Below are 19,008 nucleotides of genomic sequence, written 5' to 3' on the forward strand. Positions count from 1 at the left end.
TGCAAGGTTTATTTAGAAAAGGCCAGGTGCAGGCCCTGGCATAGCTGTGCCACCCCCTTCAAAATGCCAGGGCAAGCTGGGGGGGCTGGGGTGAGCATCACCCCAATAAATGTGCCCTCCCTCACTCCTCCTCCCCTCCATGCCCACTATGGGCAGCCAGGAGAACTGGGCTGACTGGTATGGGGATGGTGCCAGGCACACCCCCATCAATGCCAACTCTCATCCCCCCAGTGCCAGGCACACCCCTTAACTGGTGCCAGGGAAACCCTCCCCACTGCCAACCATCCCCCTGCCACCCATCTGCCCACTGGTGCCAGGCACCCTCCCACCAGTACTGAAGCCCCTGTCAGTTTTGAGCCCCAGCCTGTGCCAGCGGCCAAGCACCCCCCTGCCAGCTCACCCTGGTACAGTGCCCCCCATGGGCTCCAGGGGTGCCCTGTGCTGCCTGGCACTGCCACCTGCAAGTGCCACAGCACCAAGGCAGGCAGGAGTGGGGGGCAGCCAAGCAGTGCCAAGCCTGTGGAGTGATCAGTGGGTGCCCAGGCTGCCAGAGCAGGGAGGTCCTGTTTGACATCTCAGAGGTGGGAGCTCAGGCTGGCATCGTGGTGGGACCCAGGCTGGCATCTCAGGGAGGTCCAGGTTGGCATTTCAGTGGGATGTCCAATTTGGCCTTTTGGAGGTGTCCAAGTTGGTGCCTTGGTAGAACCTGGGTTGGCATCTCCAGGGTGCCCTCAGGAAGGTCCAGGTTGGCATCTTCATGGAGACCCAGGCCAGCATCTCAGGGAAGGTGCCCATGCCAGCATCTTGGTGGTAGCACCTCAGGGAGGTCGAGGTTGGTATGGCATGGGGAGCCAGCACGCTGTCTGAAGGGGGTGCCCAGGCTGGCATCTTAGTGGGACACCAGGTTGGTGTCTCAGGGGTGGGTGCCCATCTCTGGGCACACACTACCAGATGGGTGTGACTGAAGCTGGTGTCTCAGGGGTGCCTAGGGTGGCATCTCAAGGGCATGGCCTCTCAAGGAGGGGCTCCAAGCTGGCATCTCAAGGGGCTGGCATTTCAGAGGGGTACCCAGGCTGGCACCTGAGAGGATCACTTCCTCCTCCTGGCTGCCCTCAGCCTGTCCCCGTGCCCATCGCCTTGCCTGTCCCCGTGCCCCTCTGCCCTCTCCTCCTCCTCTCTCCTCCTGGGCTGCCCGTTCCTGTGCCCGTTCCTCTCGCCCCCTGCCATGCCAGGCTCCCCTCCTCTCCTGGGGGCACCTTTGTGGCGTGTGGGGGCTGTGCCTCCCCCGCCGGGCCGGGAGGGTGCCCGCAGTGCCCGCAGCGCCAGGGCGGACCCCAGCAGCAGGTAGAGGCTCCAGAGCAGGACTGGGGCTGGCACAGGCTGGCACAGCTGGCGCAGGAACAGCAGCAGCTGGGGCAGTGCAGCCTTAGGGGTGGGTCTGGGGGGGGTCTGCTCCTGGGGGGGAGAGAAGAAAACAAAAGAAAAAAAGAGAGGAGGGGGTTAGGAAGGACACCCCCAGTTTGGGTGGGCAGCAGGGGGACAGCAGAGGTGCCCCTCAGTCTGGGGCCAGGGAGGGGGTCAGGGTGACATTGGGTGGGGGTCAGGGTGACAAGAGGGGTCTCAGGGTGACATTGGGTGGTTCAGGGTGACAGGGGAAGGTCAGGGGGGTCAGATGGGATTCTTGCGGGGCTGAGGTCTTGGGGTCTCCTACCTTCATCCCCAGCTGCTCCAGGAGGGTCTCCAGCATGGGGTCCCCCAACGCCACGGCAGGGTAGAACTCCCCCACCAGCTGCCGCTGCCACCACAGCCCCGAGCTGAGGGGGAGGGAAGGACACACAAAAAGGGGACATTGGCACAGCCCCTGTGACCCCCACCCTGAGGCCAAGAGCTGGGGGTGCAGGAGGCACTTTGGGGTGCAGGGGAGGTTTTGGGGTGCCACTGACCTGCCCGGGGGGGTGAAGTAGTAACGGTAGAGCTGGGCACGGAGGTACCGGGGGGGGCGGGCACGGAAGGGGTACTGGGAGCCTCCCCCCTCCAGCAGGGCCACCACTGTGGGGACAGCAAAGGCACCCCTGTGGCACCAAGGGCTGGGGGCACCCCCAAACCCATGGGGACACCCTCAAAACCACAGGAAGGACTGAATCCCTCACAGGAACACTTAAGAACCCTCTGGGGACAGCCCCAAACTCCAAGTGGACACCAAATAACCTATGGGGACGTCCCCAAAACCGCCTGGGGCCACCTCAATCCACCACAGGGGGGACCCAAACCCCCACAGGAAGGGCCCAAAACCCCCTACCCCCATGAAAGCCCCCCCAAACCCCCACAGGAAGGACCCAAAACCCCCTACCCCCATGAAAGCCCCCCCAAACCACCACAGGAAAGACCTAAACCCTCATGAGGGCACCTCCAAACCCCACAGGAAGAACCAAAACCACCATACCCCCAACGAAGGCACCCCCAAACTTTCCCAGAGAGGACCCAAAACCCTATGAGGACAGCCCCAAACCACCACAGGAAGGACACCCCCAAACCCCCCACCAAGAAAGGACCCAAAGACCCATGAGGAAGGCCCCAAACCCCTACAGGAAGGACCCAAACCCCCATGGGGCCACCTCAAACCACTACAGGAAGGACCCATATCCCCATGAGGGCACCCCCAAACTCCCCCAGGAAGGACCTAAACCCCCATGAGGGCACCCCAAAACCCCCCCCAAGGTCCTCTCACCATCCTCCTGGCCCTGCAGCAGGCGGTGGACGAAGCTGGTGAACCAGGGACTGGAGCTGTGGTGGTCCAAGGCTGCAAACCACATCTGCCAGTCCAGGCGTGGCTGGTGGGGGGCCACCACTGGGGGGGCCCTGCTGAGGTTCCCTGGCTTGTACAGGAACTCAATCTCCTGAAGGGTGGCACAGGAGAGGGCTTGCAGGGCCTCCACCACCTCAGCACCTTGCACCTCCTAGGGTGATCAGCGCCTTCTGGTGGGGACACAGCCCACAGAGGACACCAAGGGGGCTTTGGGGACACCACTGCTGGACTTCAACCACTAAGGCCAAAAGGTTAGGTGATGCCCTTGGGTGACACTGAGCCCATGAAGGGGCCAGCTTGCTGACAAAGTGGGCAGGAGAGGACCTGGAAGGGTTGGTGGCAGTGGGTGGAGATGAGCCAGGGTGTGCCCAGGTGGCCAGGAAGGCCACCAGCAGCCTGGCCTGGATCTGCAATAGCATGGCCAGCAGGAGCAGGGCAGGGATTGTCCCTCTGGACTGGGGCACACTGGTGAGGCCACACCTTGGATACTGGGGTCAGCTATGGATCATTCACCACAAGAAGAGCATTGAGGGGCTGGAGGAGGAGAAAGGAGGAGGAGGGGAAGGGGCTGGAGGAGGAGAAAGGAGGAGGAGGGGAAGGGGTTGGAGGAGGAGGAGGAGGAGGGGAAAGGGCTGGAGGAGGAGGAAGAGGGGAAGGGGCTGGAGGAGGGAGGGGAAGGGGCTGGAGGAGAGGAGGGGAAGGGGCTGGAGGAGGAGGGGAAGGGGCTGGAGGAGGAGAAAGGAGGAGGAGGGGAAGGGGCTGGAGGAGGAGAAAGGAGGAGGAGGGGAAGGGGCTGGAGGAGGAGAAAGGAGGAGGAGGGGACGGGGCTGGAGGAGGAGAAAGGAGGAGGAGGGGAAGGGGCTGGAGGAGGAGTAAGGAGGAGGAGGGGAAGGGGCTGGAGGAGGAGGAGGAGGAGGGGAAGGGGCTGGAGGAGGAGGAGGGGAAGGGGCTGGAGGAGGAGGGGAAGGGGCTGGAGGAGGAGGGGAAGGGGCTGGAGGAGGAGGGGAAGGGGCTGGAGAACCTTTGAGGAGCAGCTGAGGAAGCTAAAGGGAGCTCACTCTGGAGAAAAGGAGACTGAGGGGAGACCTCCTGTCTCTCTACAACTCCCTGAAAGGAGCTTGGAGTGAGGTGGGCATCCAAGTCTCCTCCTAAGTGACGGGAGAAGAGAAAAGGACCTCGAGTTGCCCCAGGGGCTGGGCAGGGGGGCCCAAGCTGTTCACAGAAAGGGCTGGCCAGGGCAGCGGTGGAGCCCCCATCCCTGGAGGGGTTCCAGAGCCCTGGAGCTGTGGCGCTGGGGGCCATGGCCGGGCGGTGCCCTGGCAGGGGTTGGGTTCCCGCAGCCCCCAGAGGCGCAGGCAGCGGTCACTCACCGTCCAGCTGTGCCCATCCAGGCTGCCCTCCAGCACCACCTCGGGCCGCCCCCCCACGCCGGTCATCCTGCGGAACAGCCCGTAGGAGGACACCACCTGGAACCGCTCCACCGCCCCAAACAGCTGCCGCAGCCCCGGCCACAGCTGCCGGCTGGAGGGGGCGTCGAGGGACGTGAAGGGGACCTGCCGGGGGGACACACCGCACTGTGGGGGGCACGGGGGGGGACGGGACACCGCGGCGTCGGGGGGCACGGGGGGGGACGGGGACACCCGCGCGGCGGTCGGGGGGCACGGGGAGGGGACGGGACACCGCGGCGTCGGGGGGCACGGGGAGGGGACGGGACACCGCGGCGTCGGGGGGCACGGGGAGGGGACGGGACACCGCGGCGTCGGGGGGCACGGGGGGGGGACGGGACACCGCGGCGTCGGGGGGCACGGGGTGGGACGGGACACCGCGGCGTCGGGGGGCACCGCGGCGTTGGGGGGCAAAGGGGGTTTGTCACTACGGCCTGGCACAACCTCAGCCAAACCTCCAGCTCCTCATACCCACAGGTGCCCCCTCTTGGCCCCTGGGGTCACCCCTAGCCCCATTGTCCCCTGTGCCCCCCACCCATTTTGTCCCCTTGCGTCACCTCCAGCTTCATTATCCACCCACTTTGTTCCCTAGGTCACCCCCAGCCCCACTGGGTACTGTCCCTTGCCCCATGCCCCTCTCCCAACTGGAGCATCTCCATCCCATGGTCCCAGAAGGTCTCCATCCCCATGTCCCTATAGGCAAATCCTCACCAGGATGAGGTGTCCCCATCCCATGTCCCCCAGAAGGTCCCCATCCTCACATCCTCACCAGGATGAGGTGTCCCCATCCCACGTCCCCCAGAAGGTCCCCATCCTCACATCCTCACCAGGATGAGGTGTCCCCATCCCACGTCCCCCAGAAGGTCCCCATCCTCACATCCTCACCAGGATGAGGTGTCCCCATCCCACGTCCCCCAGAAGGTCCCCATCCTCACATCCTCACCAGGATGAGGTGTCCCCATCCCACGTCCCCCAGAAGGTCCCCATCCTCACATCCTCACCAGGATGAGGTGTCCCCATCCCACGTCCCCCAGAAGGTCCCCATCCTCATATCCTCACCAGGATGAGGTGTCCCCATCCCACGTCCCCCAGAAGGTCCCCATCCTCATATCCTCACCAGGATGAGGTGTCCCCATCCCACGTCCCCCAGAAGGTCCCCATCCTCACATCCTCACCAGGATGAGGTGTCCCCAGCCCATATCCATCACTGAATGGGGTCTCTGTCCCCATGCTCACGTCCCCATCTCGCTGTCCTCAACAGGATGAGGCCATCCCTGTGTCCCTCTCCCAGCCCAGCTGTGCCCATGCTGTCCCCTTGCCCCCAGATGTCCCTCATCTCACCAAGCTGATGGCAAAGACCCCCAGGGTTGCACAGGTGAAGATGCCCCACTGGAGGGTGGCCCACAGCTTCCAGCAGCACCCAGGGACACTGAGGGACCTGCCAGGGGTGAGGGGTGACACCCATCAGGGCTGCCAGGACCAGCGGTTTGGGGCTCTGGGTGGTACCTAGGGCACCCCAGGCCCCTCCACCACCACCCCCATCACCCACCTGTAGAGGGCCAAGAGGATCTCCCAGGACAGGGAGAGGAATCCCAGTCCCACCAGTGGGAGTGTCACCGTCCCCAGCCAGGTGGTGAACTCATGGTAGGTGAAGGCTGGAGCAGGAAGAGACCCAGGAGGTTGGACAGGAACCTTCTCCTGGTGCAAGGAGCCACCAAGGAGGGCAGGGGGTGTTCAGCTGGGACCTACCCACTTTAGAGTCCAGCAGCTTTTTCTCCCAGTTGATCTCCAGACCAAAGTACTGGGTGGTCCAGTAGATGAGAAAACCGTAGGTGGTCAACTCCAGCAAGGTGGAGAAGAAAGAGAAGAAGCTTGGGGGCCAAGCTGGAGGCAAAGAGGAGTCATTAAACACTGGGGGGAAGGGGGTTTGGGGGTCTCCCTCAACTTGACCTCCATACCCTAGAGCTGGGCAAGATGGCCAAGCCACCAGCACCTAACTGGGGGGGCAACCAGAACCACCCAGAGGTGGCAGCCTGTCCCCTCCCTTCCTGAGGGAGGGTAGAAAGGGGCTGTCCATCCCCCCCTGCCCCAAATCTGTCCCCTGGGGGTCTCACCATTGCTCTGTTTCTTCTTGCTGGGGCTTCCTGAGCCCCCCAAGTGCTCCTGGTCCAGCAAGGAGAAGGCCAAGGTGATGGTGAGGATGTTGAAGAAGTTGTAGTTGCCAGTGAGGATGATGAGGAGCTGCAGCAGGACCTGGCGAGGAGCGAAGGCAGGGCTGGGGGGGGGGTAGGTGCAAAGGACATCAGGTAACCCCCCCACTGCCACCAGTACCAAACCAGTACCACCAGTTAGCCCAGTGGGTCCTGGGGCGAGTCTGTGGGGATCCCAGGGTGCACAAAGAGGAGCTGGGGGGGCCCAGGGCACCCAAAAAAGGGCTGGGTGTGGGAGGGGGTCCCAGGGCACCCCAAGGAAGTTGGGGGGATGTGTGTGCAGTCCCAGGGCACCCCAAGGAAGTTGGGGGGGTTGTGTGTGCAGTCCCAGGGCACCCCAAGGAAGTTGGGGGGGTTGTGTGTGCAGTCCCAGGGCACCCCAAGGAAGTTGGGGGGATGTGTGTGCAGTCCCAGGGCACCCCAAGGAAGTTGAGGGGTTGTGTGTGCAGTCCCAGGGCACCCCAAGGAAGTTGGGGGGATGTGTGTGCAGTCCCAGGGCACCCCAAGGAAGTTGGGGGGGTTGTGTGTGCAGTCCCAGGGCACCCCAAGGAAGTTGGGGGGGTTGTGTGTGCAGTCCCAGAGCACCCCAAGGAAGTTGAGGGGTTGTGTGTGCAGTCCCAGGGCACCCCAAGGAAGTTGGGGGGATGTGTGTGCAGTCCCAGGGCACCCCAAGGAAGTTGGGGGGGTTGTGTGTGCAGTCCCAGGGCACCCCAAGGAAGGCAGGTGGTAGGGGTAGGTGGGTCCCAGAGCACCCAAAGTGAGGAGGGCATCTTGAGGGTGGTTCCTGGGACGGGGTGGAGGAGCATTCCAAGGCACCCAAAGAAGGGTGAGGGGGGCATCCCAGGGAACCCAGAGGAAGTGTGGGTGGGAGCCAGGGGACCTCTGGAGCTCCTCCAGTCAACTGCTCCAGCAGGGTCACCCATAGCAGCTTGCCCAGCAGCACAATGTCCAAGTGAATTCAGAGGCTCTCCAAAGGAGGAGACTCCAAAACCTCTCTGGTCCCCACCACCCTCAACACTTGGGCACCCAGGGGTCTCAAAGCACCCAAAAGTGGTGGTGGAGGTCCCTGTGTGCTCACCCACCTGGCAGTAGAAGGCAAAGAGGCGCAGGCGTCGGATGGGGGCGAAGAAGAGGATGGGGATGGGCACCTCGATGACGTAGGTGGCCACCACACTGAGCTTCTGGAACCAGCTGGGCAGCTGGTGGGCAAACCAGGCCACTGGGGTGGGGATGCACTGGGACTGGTAGTGGTAGGTGAGGGCTGGGGGCAAAGAGGAATGAGGTTGAGGGTGAGCAGAAGTGGCAGAGAGGTGACAAAGCTTCCCAGGCCCTCCCCAATTCCCTCCCAAGCCCAACACCTTCCCAGTCCTGACCCCTTCGCAGTCCTACCACCAAGCCCTTCCCAACCCACTCTGAGGTTCAAGATGCCCCCAAAACCTCCCAGTGACCCCCCCACACCTACCAGTAAGCCCCCACCACGTGGGGCAGCGACTGGTCAGCTTCACCACCCCAGAGGAGAACATGAGACGGAAGAGGAGCCAGCGGACCAGCCAGAAGGTGACCCCGTCGTGGGGACGCCAGCTCGTGGACTTCCACTTCAGCAGGTGCAGGGGGGCCACCAGCACAGCCAGGAACCCTGCTTCCAGCAGGAGACTGTCCCTGGGGTGGGAAGGGATCTCTGAAGCTCACCCAGTCCATCCAGCAGGGGCACCCACAGCAGCTTGCCCAGGACTACAACAGCCAGGTGGGGTTGGAAGCTCTCCACAGAAGCAGACTCCAAGACCTCTGTGGTCTTCTCACCACCTCAAAGCCAAGATGTTTCTCCTGCCTTCCAGTTGGTGCCCCTTACCCCTTGTCCTGTCCCTGGGCACCACTGACAAGAGTCTGGCCACATCCTCTTGCTCCCCCCACATCTCCTTCAGCTCTTGCTGAGCATTGCTCAGATGCCCTCCCAGGCTGCTCTTCTCCAGACTCAACAGCCCCAGGGCTCTCAGCCTTTCCTCCTCACAGAGGTGCTCCTGGCCTCTCAGCAGCTTCCCAGCCTCCACTGGACTCTCTCCAGTAGGGCCCAATCCTTCTGGAACTGGGGAGCCCAGAACTGGACCCAGTTCTCCAGGTGTGGCCTCACCAGGGCAGAGTAGAGAGGCAGGAGAACCTCTCTTGACCTGCTGGCCACACTCTTCTTCACACCCCCCAGGACACACTGCTGCCTCAAAGGCAACTTCTTGTCCACCAGCACTCCTAATTCCTTCTGCATGGAGCTGCTTCCCAGCAGGTCACCCCTCACCTGCACTGCTGCAGGGGGTTGTTCCTCCCCAGGGATAGGACCCTACCCTTGCTCTGGGTGAGCTTCATTAGGTTCCTCTCTCCAACTCATGAGCCTGGCCAGGTCCCACTAGAGACCTGATGGGGTGTCACCACTCCTCCTAGTTTGGCACCATCAGCAAACTGGCTGAGGGCCCACAGTGTTCCTTCACCCAGGTCATTGATGAAGACATTGACCAAGACTATACCCAGTCCTGACCCCTGAGGAGCACTGCAAGCTCCAGGTCTCTAACTAGACCCTGTCCCACTGCTCACATCCCTCTGAGCTCTATTCTTCACCCAGTTCTACCCCAGTATGACCAGCACCAAGCTCCTGAGGGTGGCAAGCTGGCTCAGGATGGCTCCCAGGACACGAAAACCCACCCCAGAAGGGTCAGTGTGGGGCTGACTCACCACTGGAAGTAGAGAAAGACCTGTCCCACCTGTGGGGAGAGAGAGCAGAGGTGACAGGGGCCTTTTCCCAACACCTATCCCATGGAAAAAGGGGCTGAGAGGTGGTTACAGATCCCTCCTAGAGCCTGGTTTGAGTTTAGGGAGGGAACCTGGAGGTAGAAAAAGGCAGCTGTGGGTTGCAGGGTCACAGAATCCTCATGAGATGGGGGAAAGGGCATGGGAGGGGGTAATTGGGGCTGGGCAGGGGAAAAGAATCCTCATGGGAAGCAGGAAAAGGGTCCTCAGAAATCTGGGAATTAGCTCCACGTGTTTATCAATGAGGAGTTATCCCAGGAAAAATGGGATAGGGCTGGAATTTTACCCCCCTCAAGATGAGTGAGGGAGTTGCCAGTGTCTTCCCCCAGCTCCACAGGGGAAACGTGAGCACTGGGAGGCTGTGGGAAGATTGCAAATTAGGGATCTCACCCTCACCCCATCCCAAATATCTCAAATCCCTTGCCCTGAGATCCCCTCCTGCAAGCCCCATTCCCAACTTTCCTACCTGGTAGAGGGAGAGATAGCACATCCTGAGCAGGGCAAAGAGCAGACAGTCCCTTAGTGGCTCCAGCAGCACAGCTCCCAGTGACATCAGTACACCCAGTAAGCACAGCAGCTCCATTCCCAGCTCAGTATCCAAGCCCAGGTAGGGACTGAGCCAGAGCAGGGTGGGAAAATCCCGCAGCTGCTCCCAGAACCCCTTCCCAGTGAGCCGGAGCAGCTTTCGGGCAGGCAGGATCCCGGCTCTGCCATACAGCCCTGGGGCGTGGCAAACACAGTACAGACCAGTAAGGATGGGGAGCAGAACTGGGGAGCCACCCCGACCTCCTCCCTCTCCCTCACCCTTAACTGAGAACCCCCTCTGCATCCCTTCGCGCCCCACAGGGATGCCCCTCTCCCTTCTCACACTTACTCAGGCACCAGCCGAGGAGGCTCCAGCTGGCCCCCACCCACTCCAACTTCCCAGTTTCACCAGCCAACTGGGAAGGCAGCCCCATGGGCAGAACCCATAGGCAGAAACCCAGGTGGAGCCGGGCCAAGCCACTCAAGGGGATAACGGGGAAAACCGGGCGGACAGGCTGGGTTTGAGGTGCTCTAATGAGGCCTGCCCCCGCTAGGGTCTGCCCCCGGTGCGGCCTACCCCCCCCCGCCCCACACCACCAGTACCTAGCGGCCTAGCGGCCTCGCAGCGCATCCCCAACCCCTCCCTGCTGCCGTTACCGGGAATCTGGACGTAAAGCGAGGCGAAGGCAGCGAGATAAACGGCAGCCAGCCCGGTGAGGAAGAGGGAGCGCGGCCGCACCGGAGGGACCCTCATGGCACCGGTAGCAGCAGCAGCAGCAGCAGCGCCGCAGACCCCCGCCAGCGAGCGCCGACGTCAGCACGTACGCTGCGTCCGCACGTCAAAGCCTTAGCACGGGGCGGCGGCGGCGCCACGCTAAGGACCCCTCTCCGCGGGTGCATCGTGACGTCAGCACGCCCCCCCCAGTGCGGAATGACGCCACCGCGCCCCGCCCCCCGCGCGTCGCGTCGGGCGGGAAAAACAAAATGGCGGCAGGAAGCGAAGGCGACAGCAGTGGCTGGTGAGAGACGCGCTGGGGGCGCGGGGCGGGCTGGGAGGATCCCGCCTTAGGGTCGGGGGGTCTTGGGGCTGGGAGCTTCGGGTTGGGGGTCTCGGTCTCTTTTTGAGGGTCTGGCTCTGGGGTTTTGTTTTGGGTTGAATTAGATCCCCCCAGTATTTAGTACCTTAAGCTAGGGACTAGCTCAAACCACTACATGTTCAGATCTCACAGTCTGGGGTCTGGATCTCGGTCTAGGATCTGGATCTCAATTTCCAGCTGGGTCTTAGTCTGGAGTCTGGACCTCAACCTCAGGTCTGGATTTCAACTTGAGATGGGTCTGGGCTCTACATCTCAGCCTGGGTGTGGATTTTGGCCTGGGGGCTGGATCTTAGCCAGGGGTCTGGTGTCCAGGTCTTGGCCTGAATCTTGATCTGAGTCTGGGGTCTTGGTCTTGGCCTGGCAACTGGGTTTAGGGTCTGGATCTCAGGCTGGGTCTGGGGCGTGGGCCTGGTTCAGTAGTGACCTGCTGGGTTGCTGGTTGGACTGGATGATCTCAAAGTTCTCCTCCAACCAACTCCATTCAGGGTCCCCTGACGGCTGCCATCTTCCCTTTCTGCGGATGTCCAGCTGAGCTCAACCCCACCTCGGCTGTGCCTGGCTCTGGGTCTCCTGCACCCTTGGATTCCACCTGTGGGCCTCTCCCTGGCCAAAGCTGGGCTCCCAACCATGGAGGAGGTGGAGTCACGCTTCCTGCACCTCCTGCAGCCCATTCGGGACCTCACCAAGAACTGGGAGGTGGATGTGGCTGCCCAGCTTGGGGAGTACCTGGAAGAGGTGAGGAGGGGTCCTACAGCCCATCAGATGGGGACGTTGTGGGCTGACAACCTTCTCCCTGTCCCCATGCTCCAGTTGGGCTTTGCTGGGTCATTTTCCTTTTTCTGTGTCTTCTGCAGCTGGAGCAAATCTGCATCTCCTTTGACAATGGCAAAACCACCATGAACTTTGTGGAGGCTGCTCTGGTGATCCAGGGATCTGCTTCCATCTACAGCAAGAAGGTGACAGCCACTTCATGTTTCCTTTGTCACCCTGCCCTGTCCTGCTGGCCCTCAGCTGAGCACCGTGGGGCTCAGAATGACTTGGACACAACAATGAGTGCTAGAAATGAAGGAATGTGAGGTTCTACCTCCTGAGTTGCAGACTGGTTGGGTTGAGGGACCTTCAAAGGCCATCTCAGAGCCCCAGCCAACCTGACCTGCAGTGGTTCCAGGAATGGGGCATCTCCAACCTCTCATCACAAAGAACATCTCACTGTCCTCATAATGAAGAACATCTCCTTTCTCTCCTATCTAAATCTCAGCTCAGCCCCCTCATCCCTTGTCCCATCCCTGCTGAAGAAGTTGGAGCAGCTCTTCTGGGACCTATTCCTCCTTCACTGAGGCTCTGGTTGTTCTTTTCCAGGTGGAACATCTCTACCAGATGGTCTGCCAAGTCCTTGACTTCATCTGCAACAAAAAGTGAGTGGAGTTCTCCTCACACACATTCCAGAAGCAGCTTTTTGGGGCTTGAGGCTTGGAGAAGAACCTGGGAGACTCCAGCCCTGTCTTGCTGCTTTTCTGTTGAGGTGGTGGGAAGGGCCTTGCATGGCCAGTGGGACTGGGGAAGGGAGGTGAGGCCACACCTTGAATCCTGGAGTCAGTTTTGGGCCCTTCACTCTGAGAAGGACATTGAGGGGCTGGAGCAGGTCCACAGAAGGACAACGAAGCTGGGGGGAAGGCTCTGAAGAAGGAGAATGGTCTGGAGAACTTGGGAAGAGCAGCTGAGGGACCTGGGGCTGTTGAGCCTGGAGCAGAGCAGCCTGAGAGGGGATCTGAGCAATGCTCACCAAGAGCAAGAGGGTAGGGGGCAAGAGGATGTGGCCAGACTCTTGTCAGTGGTGTCCAGTGGTAGGGCAAGGGGCACCAGCTGTAACCCAGGAGGTTCCATCAGGAGCAGCTTGTTGGCTGTGAGGGTGGTGGAGCCCTGGAGCAGGCTGCCCAGAAAGGTTGTGCAGTTGTCTCCTCTGGAGAGCTTCCAAACCCACCTGGACACTGTGCTCCTGGCAAGCTGCTGTTGGTGACCCTGCTGGAGCAGGGGGGTTGGACTGGATGAGTTCTAGCAGTCCCTTCCCACCCTACCACAGTGGGATTTGTGGAACCATTTCACTTTTGTTGGAAGAGGTCAAGGATGAAGGTCTGAAAGAAGCTCCTCTTGAGCTGGAGCAACATGAAGCTCCATGGATGTTCCCAAAGCCTGCCCATGGTGTCCCTGCTCTCTGCTGCCCATGGCTGGTCCCACTTGAAGCCACCACAGCAAGAGGCAGGGTTGGAGGCCTCCTGGCTCCATTTCTCTTCCAGCTTCTCATTCCCAGCATGGGCTGCTCCTGATCCCAAGGTTTTCCTCCCTGATCCAGGAGGCAGAAGCAGGTCTGCTCCGTGGGACCTGATGGCAAGGACGCCGACATCACCTGTGGGACTGAGCAGGAGGAGGTGAGGGGTGGCCCAGGTCCCTGTTCCCCCAGGTCTCTGTTCCCTAAGGTTTCTGTGCCCCAGGATCCCTGTCCTCTTAAGGCCTCTGTGTCCCCAAGGTCCCTGTCCCTAAGGGCTGGCACTTGTTCCCTTCCTGCCCTCCTACACTCCTGGCCCTGCTCCAGTAGCTCCCAAACTGGTCTCTGCCCCCTACTTGGGACCCCTTGGTGGCAGCAGGGTGGTGGCAGTGGGGCAGGTGGCAGTGGTGTGTCTCTTGCAGGCGTTCCTGTCCTTGGATGACATTGGGGACAGTAGCCAGGCCAGCGTGGACCTGAGGAGGGACCAACAGCCCAGCGTGAGCCCAGCTCCTCTCCTGGCCCTGCTTCCCTTTTCCCAGGGCGAATCCCATGGGATCAGGGCTCTGGGGGCATGGGGGCACCTGGGTAGTGCCATCCCATATTCCCAGTGTCCTCCCTGAGCCCCATCCCAACTCCCTGGGCTCCATCCCATATTCCCAGTGCCCTCTTTTCATGCTCCATTCCCAGTTCCCTCCCTGTGCTACATCCTAGTTTCCCAGTTCTCTCCCTGGGCTTCATGCCAGCGTCCTGGGCTCCATCCCAGTTCCTCAGGCTCCATCCTGTGTTCCCAATTCCCTCCCCGGGCTCCACCCCAGTGGCCTCTCTGTGCCCCATCCCAGTTTCCCAGCACCCTCCCCAGTTTCCCAGCACCCTCCCCAGTTTCCCAGCACCCTTCCATGCCTCATCCCAGTTTCCCACTGCCCTCCTGTTCCCCATCCCAGTTTCCCAGCACCCTTCCATGCCTCATCCCAGTTTCCCACTACCCTCCTGTTCCCCATCCCAGTTTCCCAGCACCCCCCCATACCCCATCCCAGTTTTCCCAGTGGCCCCATCCCAGTTTGCCCGCAGAGAGTGGAGCTGATGCCGCTGACCCCCATGTGCCTGGTGCCAGCAGATGACACTGAGAAAAGGAACAACCCCCTGCTGAGGTGACAGCCCTGGGCCCTCCCAGTGCCTCCCAGTTCAGACTGGGCAGCAGCAGGGATGCATCATTCCATGGGAGAATCCTACTGGGAATGGTGCCTAGAAGAGGCTTGGTGGGAGAGGACAAGCTGGGGCCGTGCTGGGAAATCCAAGCAGAGAAGATCCAGTGGGAGCCCTGGAGCCCCTCTCCCAGTGGGCCTGGTTTTGGGGTCCCCCCTCCCCTGACTGTTCCCCACCATTCCCAGCTGTAAGGGGGAGCTGCTGGCCAGCCGCTGGGATTTCCGGATGAACACCTGCACCCTCCATGCCTCTGGGGCCTTCCTGCTGGAGCCCTACAGCCTCTCCCCAGCCTGCAGGCTGGAAGGTACTGGGAGAGACTGGTCTGGGGGGTGGGGAAGGTGTGCTTGGGGGTGGGGTGGCTGCTGATGTCCCTCTGTCCTCACAGCAGGGTCAACAACTGGTGGACCTGGGGATGTGAGGGAGCAACTGGGAGCTGCTGTCCAGGCTCTGGGCTTCTCTGGGGAGACAGGTGAGTGTGACTGGGAGGAACTGGGAGGACGAGGAAGGGCTGGGAGGGTGACAAACTGGGAAGGTGGGGAGAAACTGGGAGGGGGAGTGTGAGGAAGGACTAGGAGGATGAGGAGAGGTGAGCAGGGACTGAAGGAGGAGGAACTGGGGGGGGGGAGGAGGAACTGGGAGGATGTGGAAGGCCTGGGAAGGTGAGAAAGTGGGAAGGTGAGGAGGGCCTGGGAGGGTGAGGGGGAACTGGGAGGATGGGGAAGGACTGGGAGGATGGGGAGGGGCAGGGAGGAACTGGGATGATGAGGAGGGTCTGGGAGGATGGGGAAGGGCTGGCTGAGGAGAGACTGGAGCCCATTTGATGTCCCCCCAGACCCTGATGATGACATCAGAGATGACATCAGCCCTGAGGATGATGCCATGGAGGTGCCCCCAGCTGTTTCCCAGCGCGTGGACGCACAGAAGGTGGGTGCCAGGCCCTTGGGGACAGTGCCAGGCCCTTGGGGACAGTGTCACCTCCTTCCCCAGGACCTCACCAGTTTGTCCCATTGCTTCTAGAGCCTGCCCCAGCCCGAGGGCTATGCCCTGCAGGTTCCAGCCCCTGCTCAGGACCCCAAGACCCACCTCAAGGTAGAGAGGACCTGGAGTAGGTCCAGAGCTTCTCCATGCCTGCCTAAGATGTCCCTGTCCTCCCCTGTGCCACTGTTGGGGTGACCCCTTGGGCCAAATGGCCCCTGTGTGCCCACCCTGAGGTGGCACAAGGACCTCTGGTGGCTTCATCTCCACTTGTTCCTCTTCCAGGAGAAGCTGGACCCTTGGCAGAGCCTGGATCCCTTTGCTGACTCTGAGGACAAGCCCTTCAAGAAAGGTGATGGTGCTGGTGGCACCAAGGGGCTGCTCCTCGGGGTTGGGTTTACTCTGGGGCAGGTCACAGCCTGATTGGGAAGGTCCCAGTTGTCCCTCAGTGTCCCCTGAGCCATGGTGGCTCTGTCCCAACCTTGGGATGGAAAGAAGCAGCTTGGGGAAGAGAATCCAGGACCTTCAGGGGTGACCAGGTTGATGTTGGAACAGCATCAAGAGGTGGTTCTGACCATGGGCTTGGTTCCAGGGAGGCCTTTCCTGGTGCCACCTGGCCTGAACGACATGGTTGGGTATAAGAGGAAGAAGAAAGGCCCAAGGAAGCTCCAGGACTTCATGAGGTGGTTCTCTGCAACCTGTGAGTATCCTGGCCATGATGCACCCTGTGGGATCCCCCCCATGATCCAGCTGGGAAACCCCTTCTCCATCCCCACCTCTGCCATGGGTGTCCCACTTCTGGCCCTCTTCAGTGGTTGCTTTGGTCCCGTGGCCACCATCATCCCCATCCTGGTCCTTCTGGGCTTACCCAGAAGCTCCATGCCCTTCACCAAGCAGGAGATGGACACCTTTAGTGACCCAAGATCTCCTCACTCGTGGCTGTCCCTTCTCCAGGGCACCTTTGGTGGGTGGGAGGTGGCTCTGGAGGTGACCACCACAGGGTGGTGCCACTGGAGTGGTGCCAGCTCATTTCCTTGTTGTCCTTGTTGGTGTCCCCAGATCTCACCCCTGGCTTTGTCCCTTGTCCAGGGGGCCCTTTGAGGGGTTGGAGGTGGCTCTAGAGGTGATAACCATGCTGTGGTGATGCCACCAGAATGCTGCTAGCCTGGTTGGTGTCCCCAGGAGGGCCCATGGGGTTGTCACCTCTAACCCTTGGTGGCTTTAACCCTCTCTGGTTCTTCCAGACCATGACAGAAGCAATGGCAGAAGAACCAAGAGGAAAGGTCCAACCTTTGCAGGTGAGTTGGACACCTTGCAGACATCTCCTTCTGCCCTGATTGGTGGCCACAACCTCCCTGGGTGGCATCTGGGGGGGCCTTGGAGGGTCCCCAACTTCCCCAGTGTCCCCCCAGATCTGGAGACGTTCTACTGGAAGGAGCAGAAGGAGCGGTTGGCGGTGTGGAAGAAGCTGCAGCACCCACGGGTGAGGTGGCACCAGGGGGCACTTGGGCACCTCTGTGCCCCCTCCCTGGGCACTGGGGAGGTCCTCATGGGTTGATGTGCCCCAGGAGTCACTGTGGCCACCAGAGAACGAGCTGGAGGAGGCTGAGGATGAGCTGGAGCTGCCCGAGGAGGAGCGTGGGCTCGACTGTGAGGGGGACAATGGTAACTTGGGCAGCCCAAATCTGCACCCCCACCCCAAACTGGGGGTCCTGAGTGGGTTGGGGGGGTGCTGTTTGTCCCCAGGAGGGTGGCACTGAGACATTGTCCTCTCCCCACAGGTGACTTCCTGGGGCATGAGATGCTCCCACCTGAGAGGCCAGAGGAGCTGGCAAAAGAAGACCTGGGTGAGGGGGGGGAGCTGCTCTACCCCTTCTTCAACTCCTCCTGCCCTGTCCCCCTGTCCTTGGGGCTGTCCCCTGTCCCCTGTTTGGTGACACTTTGCCTTCCCACAGCCCCGGCCCGTGACGTGAGCTACGAGGAGCTGGTCCGCAGGAACGTGGTGGGTACCGTTTGGGGGCTTGGGGGGCTGCAGGGCAGGGTCTGAGAGGGCAGCAGGAAGAGTTGGGGGGACAGCAGGGGGCTTAGGGGTGTCCCCCAACTGATCCCCATTGCCTTCTCCCCCCGCCTCTCCCTTCCCACAGGAGCTCTTCATCACCAACTCCCAGAAGTACCTGCAGGAGACGGAGCTGTCCCAGAACCTGCGGTGCTGGGAGGACAGGATCAGGCCCCTGTTGCAGGAACAGGCAAGGGACCCCTCCCCACCATGGGCAGGGGGCTGGGGTGGGCAGGGATCCCCTCATGGGTGAGGGACAACAGTGGGTAAGGGGCTGAAGTGGGCAGCGACCCCTGGGGCTGGGGTTGGGGTGGGGTCCCTCCATGGCAGGAGGGCTGAGGGTCTGGGGTGGGCAAGGGGGCCCCAGTGGACAAGGACCCCTGTGGGCAGGGGGCTGGGGTCTGGAGTGAGCAAGACCCCCTGGGGACAAGGGTCTGGGGTGGCCAGGGGGATTGGGACAGAATGGGCAGGGGTGGGCATGGATCCCTGTGGGCAAAGGATATCAGTGGGTAAGGGGCTGGGGAGGGTAAAGGACCCTTATGGGCAGGGGTTTGGGGGGTCCAAGTGCCCCCCTAGTGCCCCCTTAAGCCCTTGGTGCCCACAGGAGGAGCGAGCCCACTTCGACATCCACAGCTATGGGGTGGTACTGGCAGAGAAGTGCCAGCCCCTGGGGCAGTGGCACTCCTTTGCCAGCCTGGTGCGCGGCATGCCCCCCTTCAAGGTCAGCAGGTACCTGCTGGCTGCCCTGCAGCTGGTGAGTATGGGGGTGCCCCCCCCAAGCCCTGCCAGCCCCCAAGTGCCCCTCACCATGCCCCCTTCCCAGCACCCCCCACCCAGTGCCCCCCTAGTGCTGCCATCTCCCAGTGCCCTTCACTGTGCCCCTTTCTGCCCTATTCCCAGTGCCCCCAGAGCTCTGCCCTGCCCCGTTTGCCCCTTCCCTCAGTGACGCCAAGCTTTATCAGCTCTGCCAGCCCTCAGTGCCCCTCACCATGCCCCCTTCGTCCCCTCTCCAGTGCCCCTCCCCGTGCCCCTTTTTACCCCCCCCAGTACTCCAAGCTTTGTTAATGTCCCCCCCAGCTCTGCCAGCCCTCAGTGCCCCTCACGGTGCCCTCTCTGCCCCCCAGGCCAACGACTCGGTGGTGGAGCTGGCACAGGAGGCAGGGCTGGAGGAGGCTGTGGACACACTGCGGCTGAAGGCGCTGACTCCCCACCAGGAGCCCCTCCAGCGGTTCCAGGACCTCCAGTTGCCACCAGCCTGCTCCACAGCCCCCTCCACTGCCCACCCTTCCACAATAATGCCCCCACCTCAGGAATAAAAAAACATTGGGAAAGGCTCTGCCCGGTAAGCAGGAGGCTTCCTGCCCCATGGAATGGTCCTGGGGGGCACAGGCGGTGGCACAGGGTGGGCAGAGGTCTCCTGCCCCATTCAATGGTTCTGAGAAGAAGGGGTGGGGAGCAGCACAGGTGTCCCTCCAGAGGACCCTCCTGGGGAGGACCACAGGGTATCCCTTCACCCACCTACTGGGTACATCCTGCCCCTTGGCACCATCGTGGGGGGGTCGTTTCTGAGGTTGGCACTCTCCCTAGAACCAGAGGGGGTGCTTTGAGGGCGTGCCACAAGCCGTTTAGGTGGGA

At 61.8% G+C, this 19,008-nt stretch overlaps 2 protein-coding genes across 2 annotated transcripts; one reads left to right on the forward strand and one right to left on the reverse strand.

Moving 5' to 3' along the window:
- Positions 1-1,089: 1,089 nt before the first annotated feature.
- On the reverse strand, positions 1,090-10,533 carry LMF2 (lipase maturation factor 2). The gene is made up of 14 exons (XM_054399743.1): positions 10,437-10,533; positions 9,721-9,974; positions 9,180-9,208; positions 7,924-8,120; positions 7,544-7,722; positions 6,366-6,504; positions 6,001-6,135; positions 5,801-5,906; positions 5,593-5,689; positions 4,177-4,359; positions 2,729-2,897; positions 1,944-2,049; positions 1,712-1,814; positions 1,090-1,455 (listed from the first exon to the last, which is right to left on the reverse strand). The coding sequence occupies exons 1-14, from the start codon at positions 10,531-10,533 to the stop codon at positions 1,090-1,092; spliced, it is 2,160 nt and encodes a 719-aa protein (XP_054255718.1).
- Positions 10,534-11,503: 970 nt separating this feature from the next.
- Positions 11,504-18,689, forward strand: NCAPH2 (non-SMC condensin II complex subunit H2). Its single transcript, XM_054399745.1, has 20 exons — positions 11,504-11,611; positions 11,731-11,832; positions 12,236-12,291; positions 13,227-13,302; positions 13,562-13,636; positions 14,208-14,287; positions 14,528-14,646; positions 14,731-14,811; positions 15,175-15,266; positions 15,360-15,431; positions 15,603-15,669; positions 15,910-16,017; positions 16,562-16,615; positions 16,730-16,826; positions 16,861-16,982; positions 17,099-17,164; positions 17,273-17,319; positions 17,462-17,563; positions 17,978-18,127; positions 18,498-18,689. Exons 1-20 carry the CDS (start codon positions 11,504-11,506, stop codon positions 18,687-18,689), a joined length of 1,866 nt encoding a protein of 621 aa, XP_054255720.1.
- Positions 18,690-19,008: the final 319 nt, after the last annotated feature.

Source organism: Indicator indicator, chromosome 3, assembly GCF_027791375.1.
Source record: "Indicator indicator isolate 239-I01 chromosome 3, UM_Iind_1.1, whole genome shotgun sequence".
NCBI lineage: Eukaryota > Metazoa > Chordata > Aves > Piciformes > Indicatoridae > Indicator > Indicator indicator.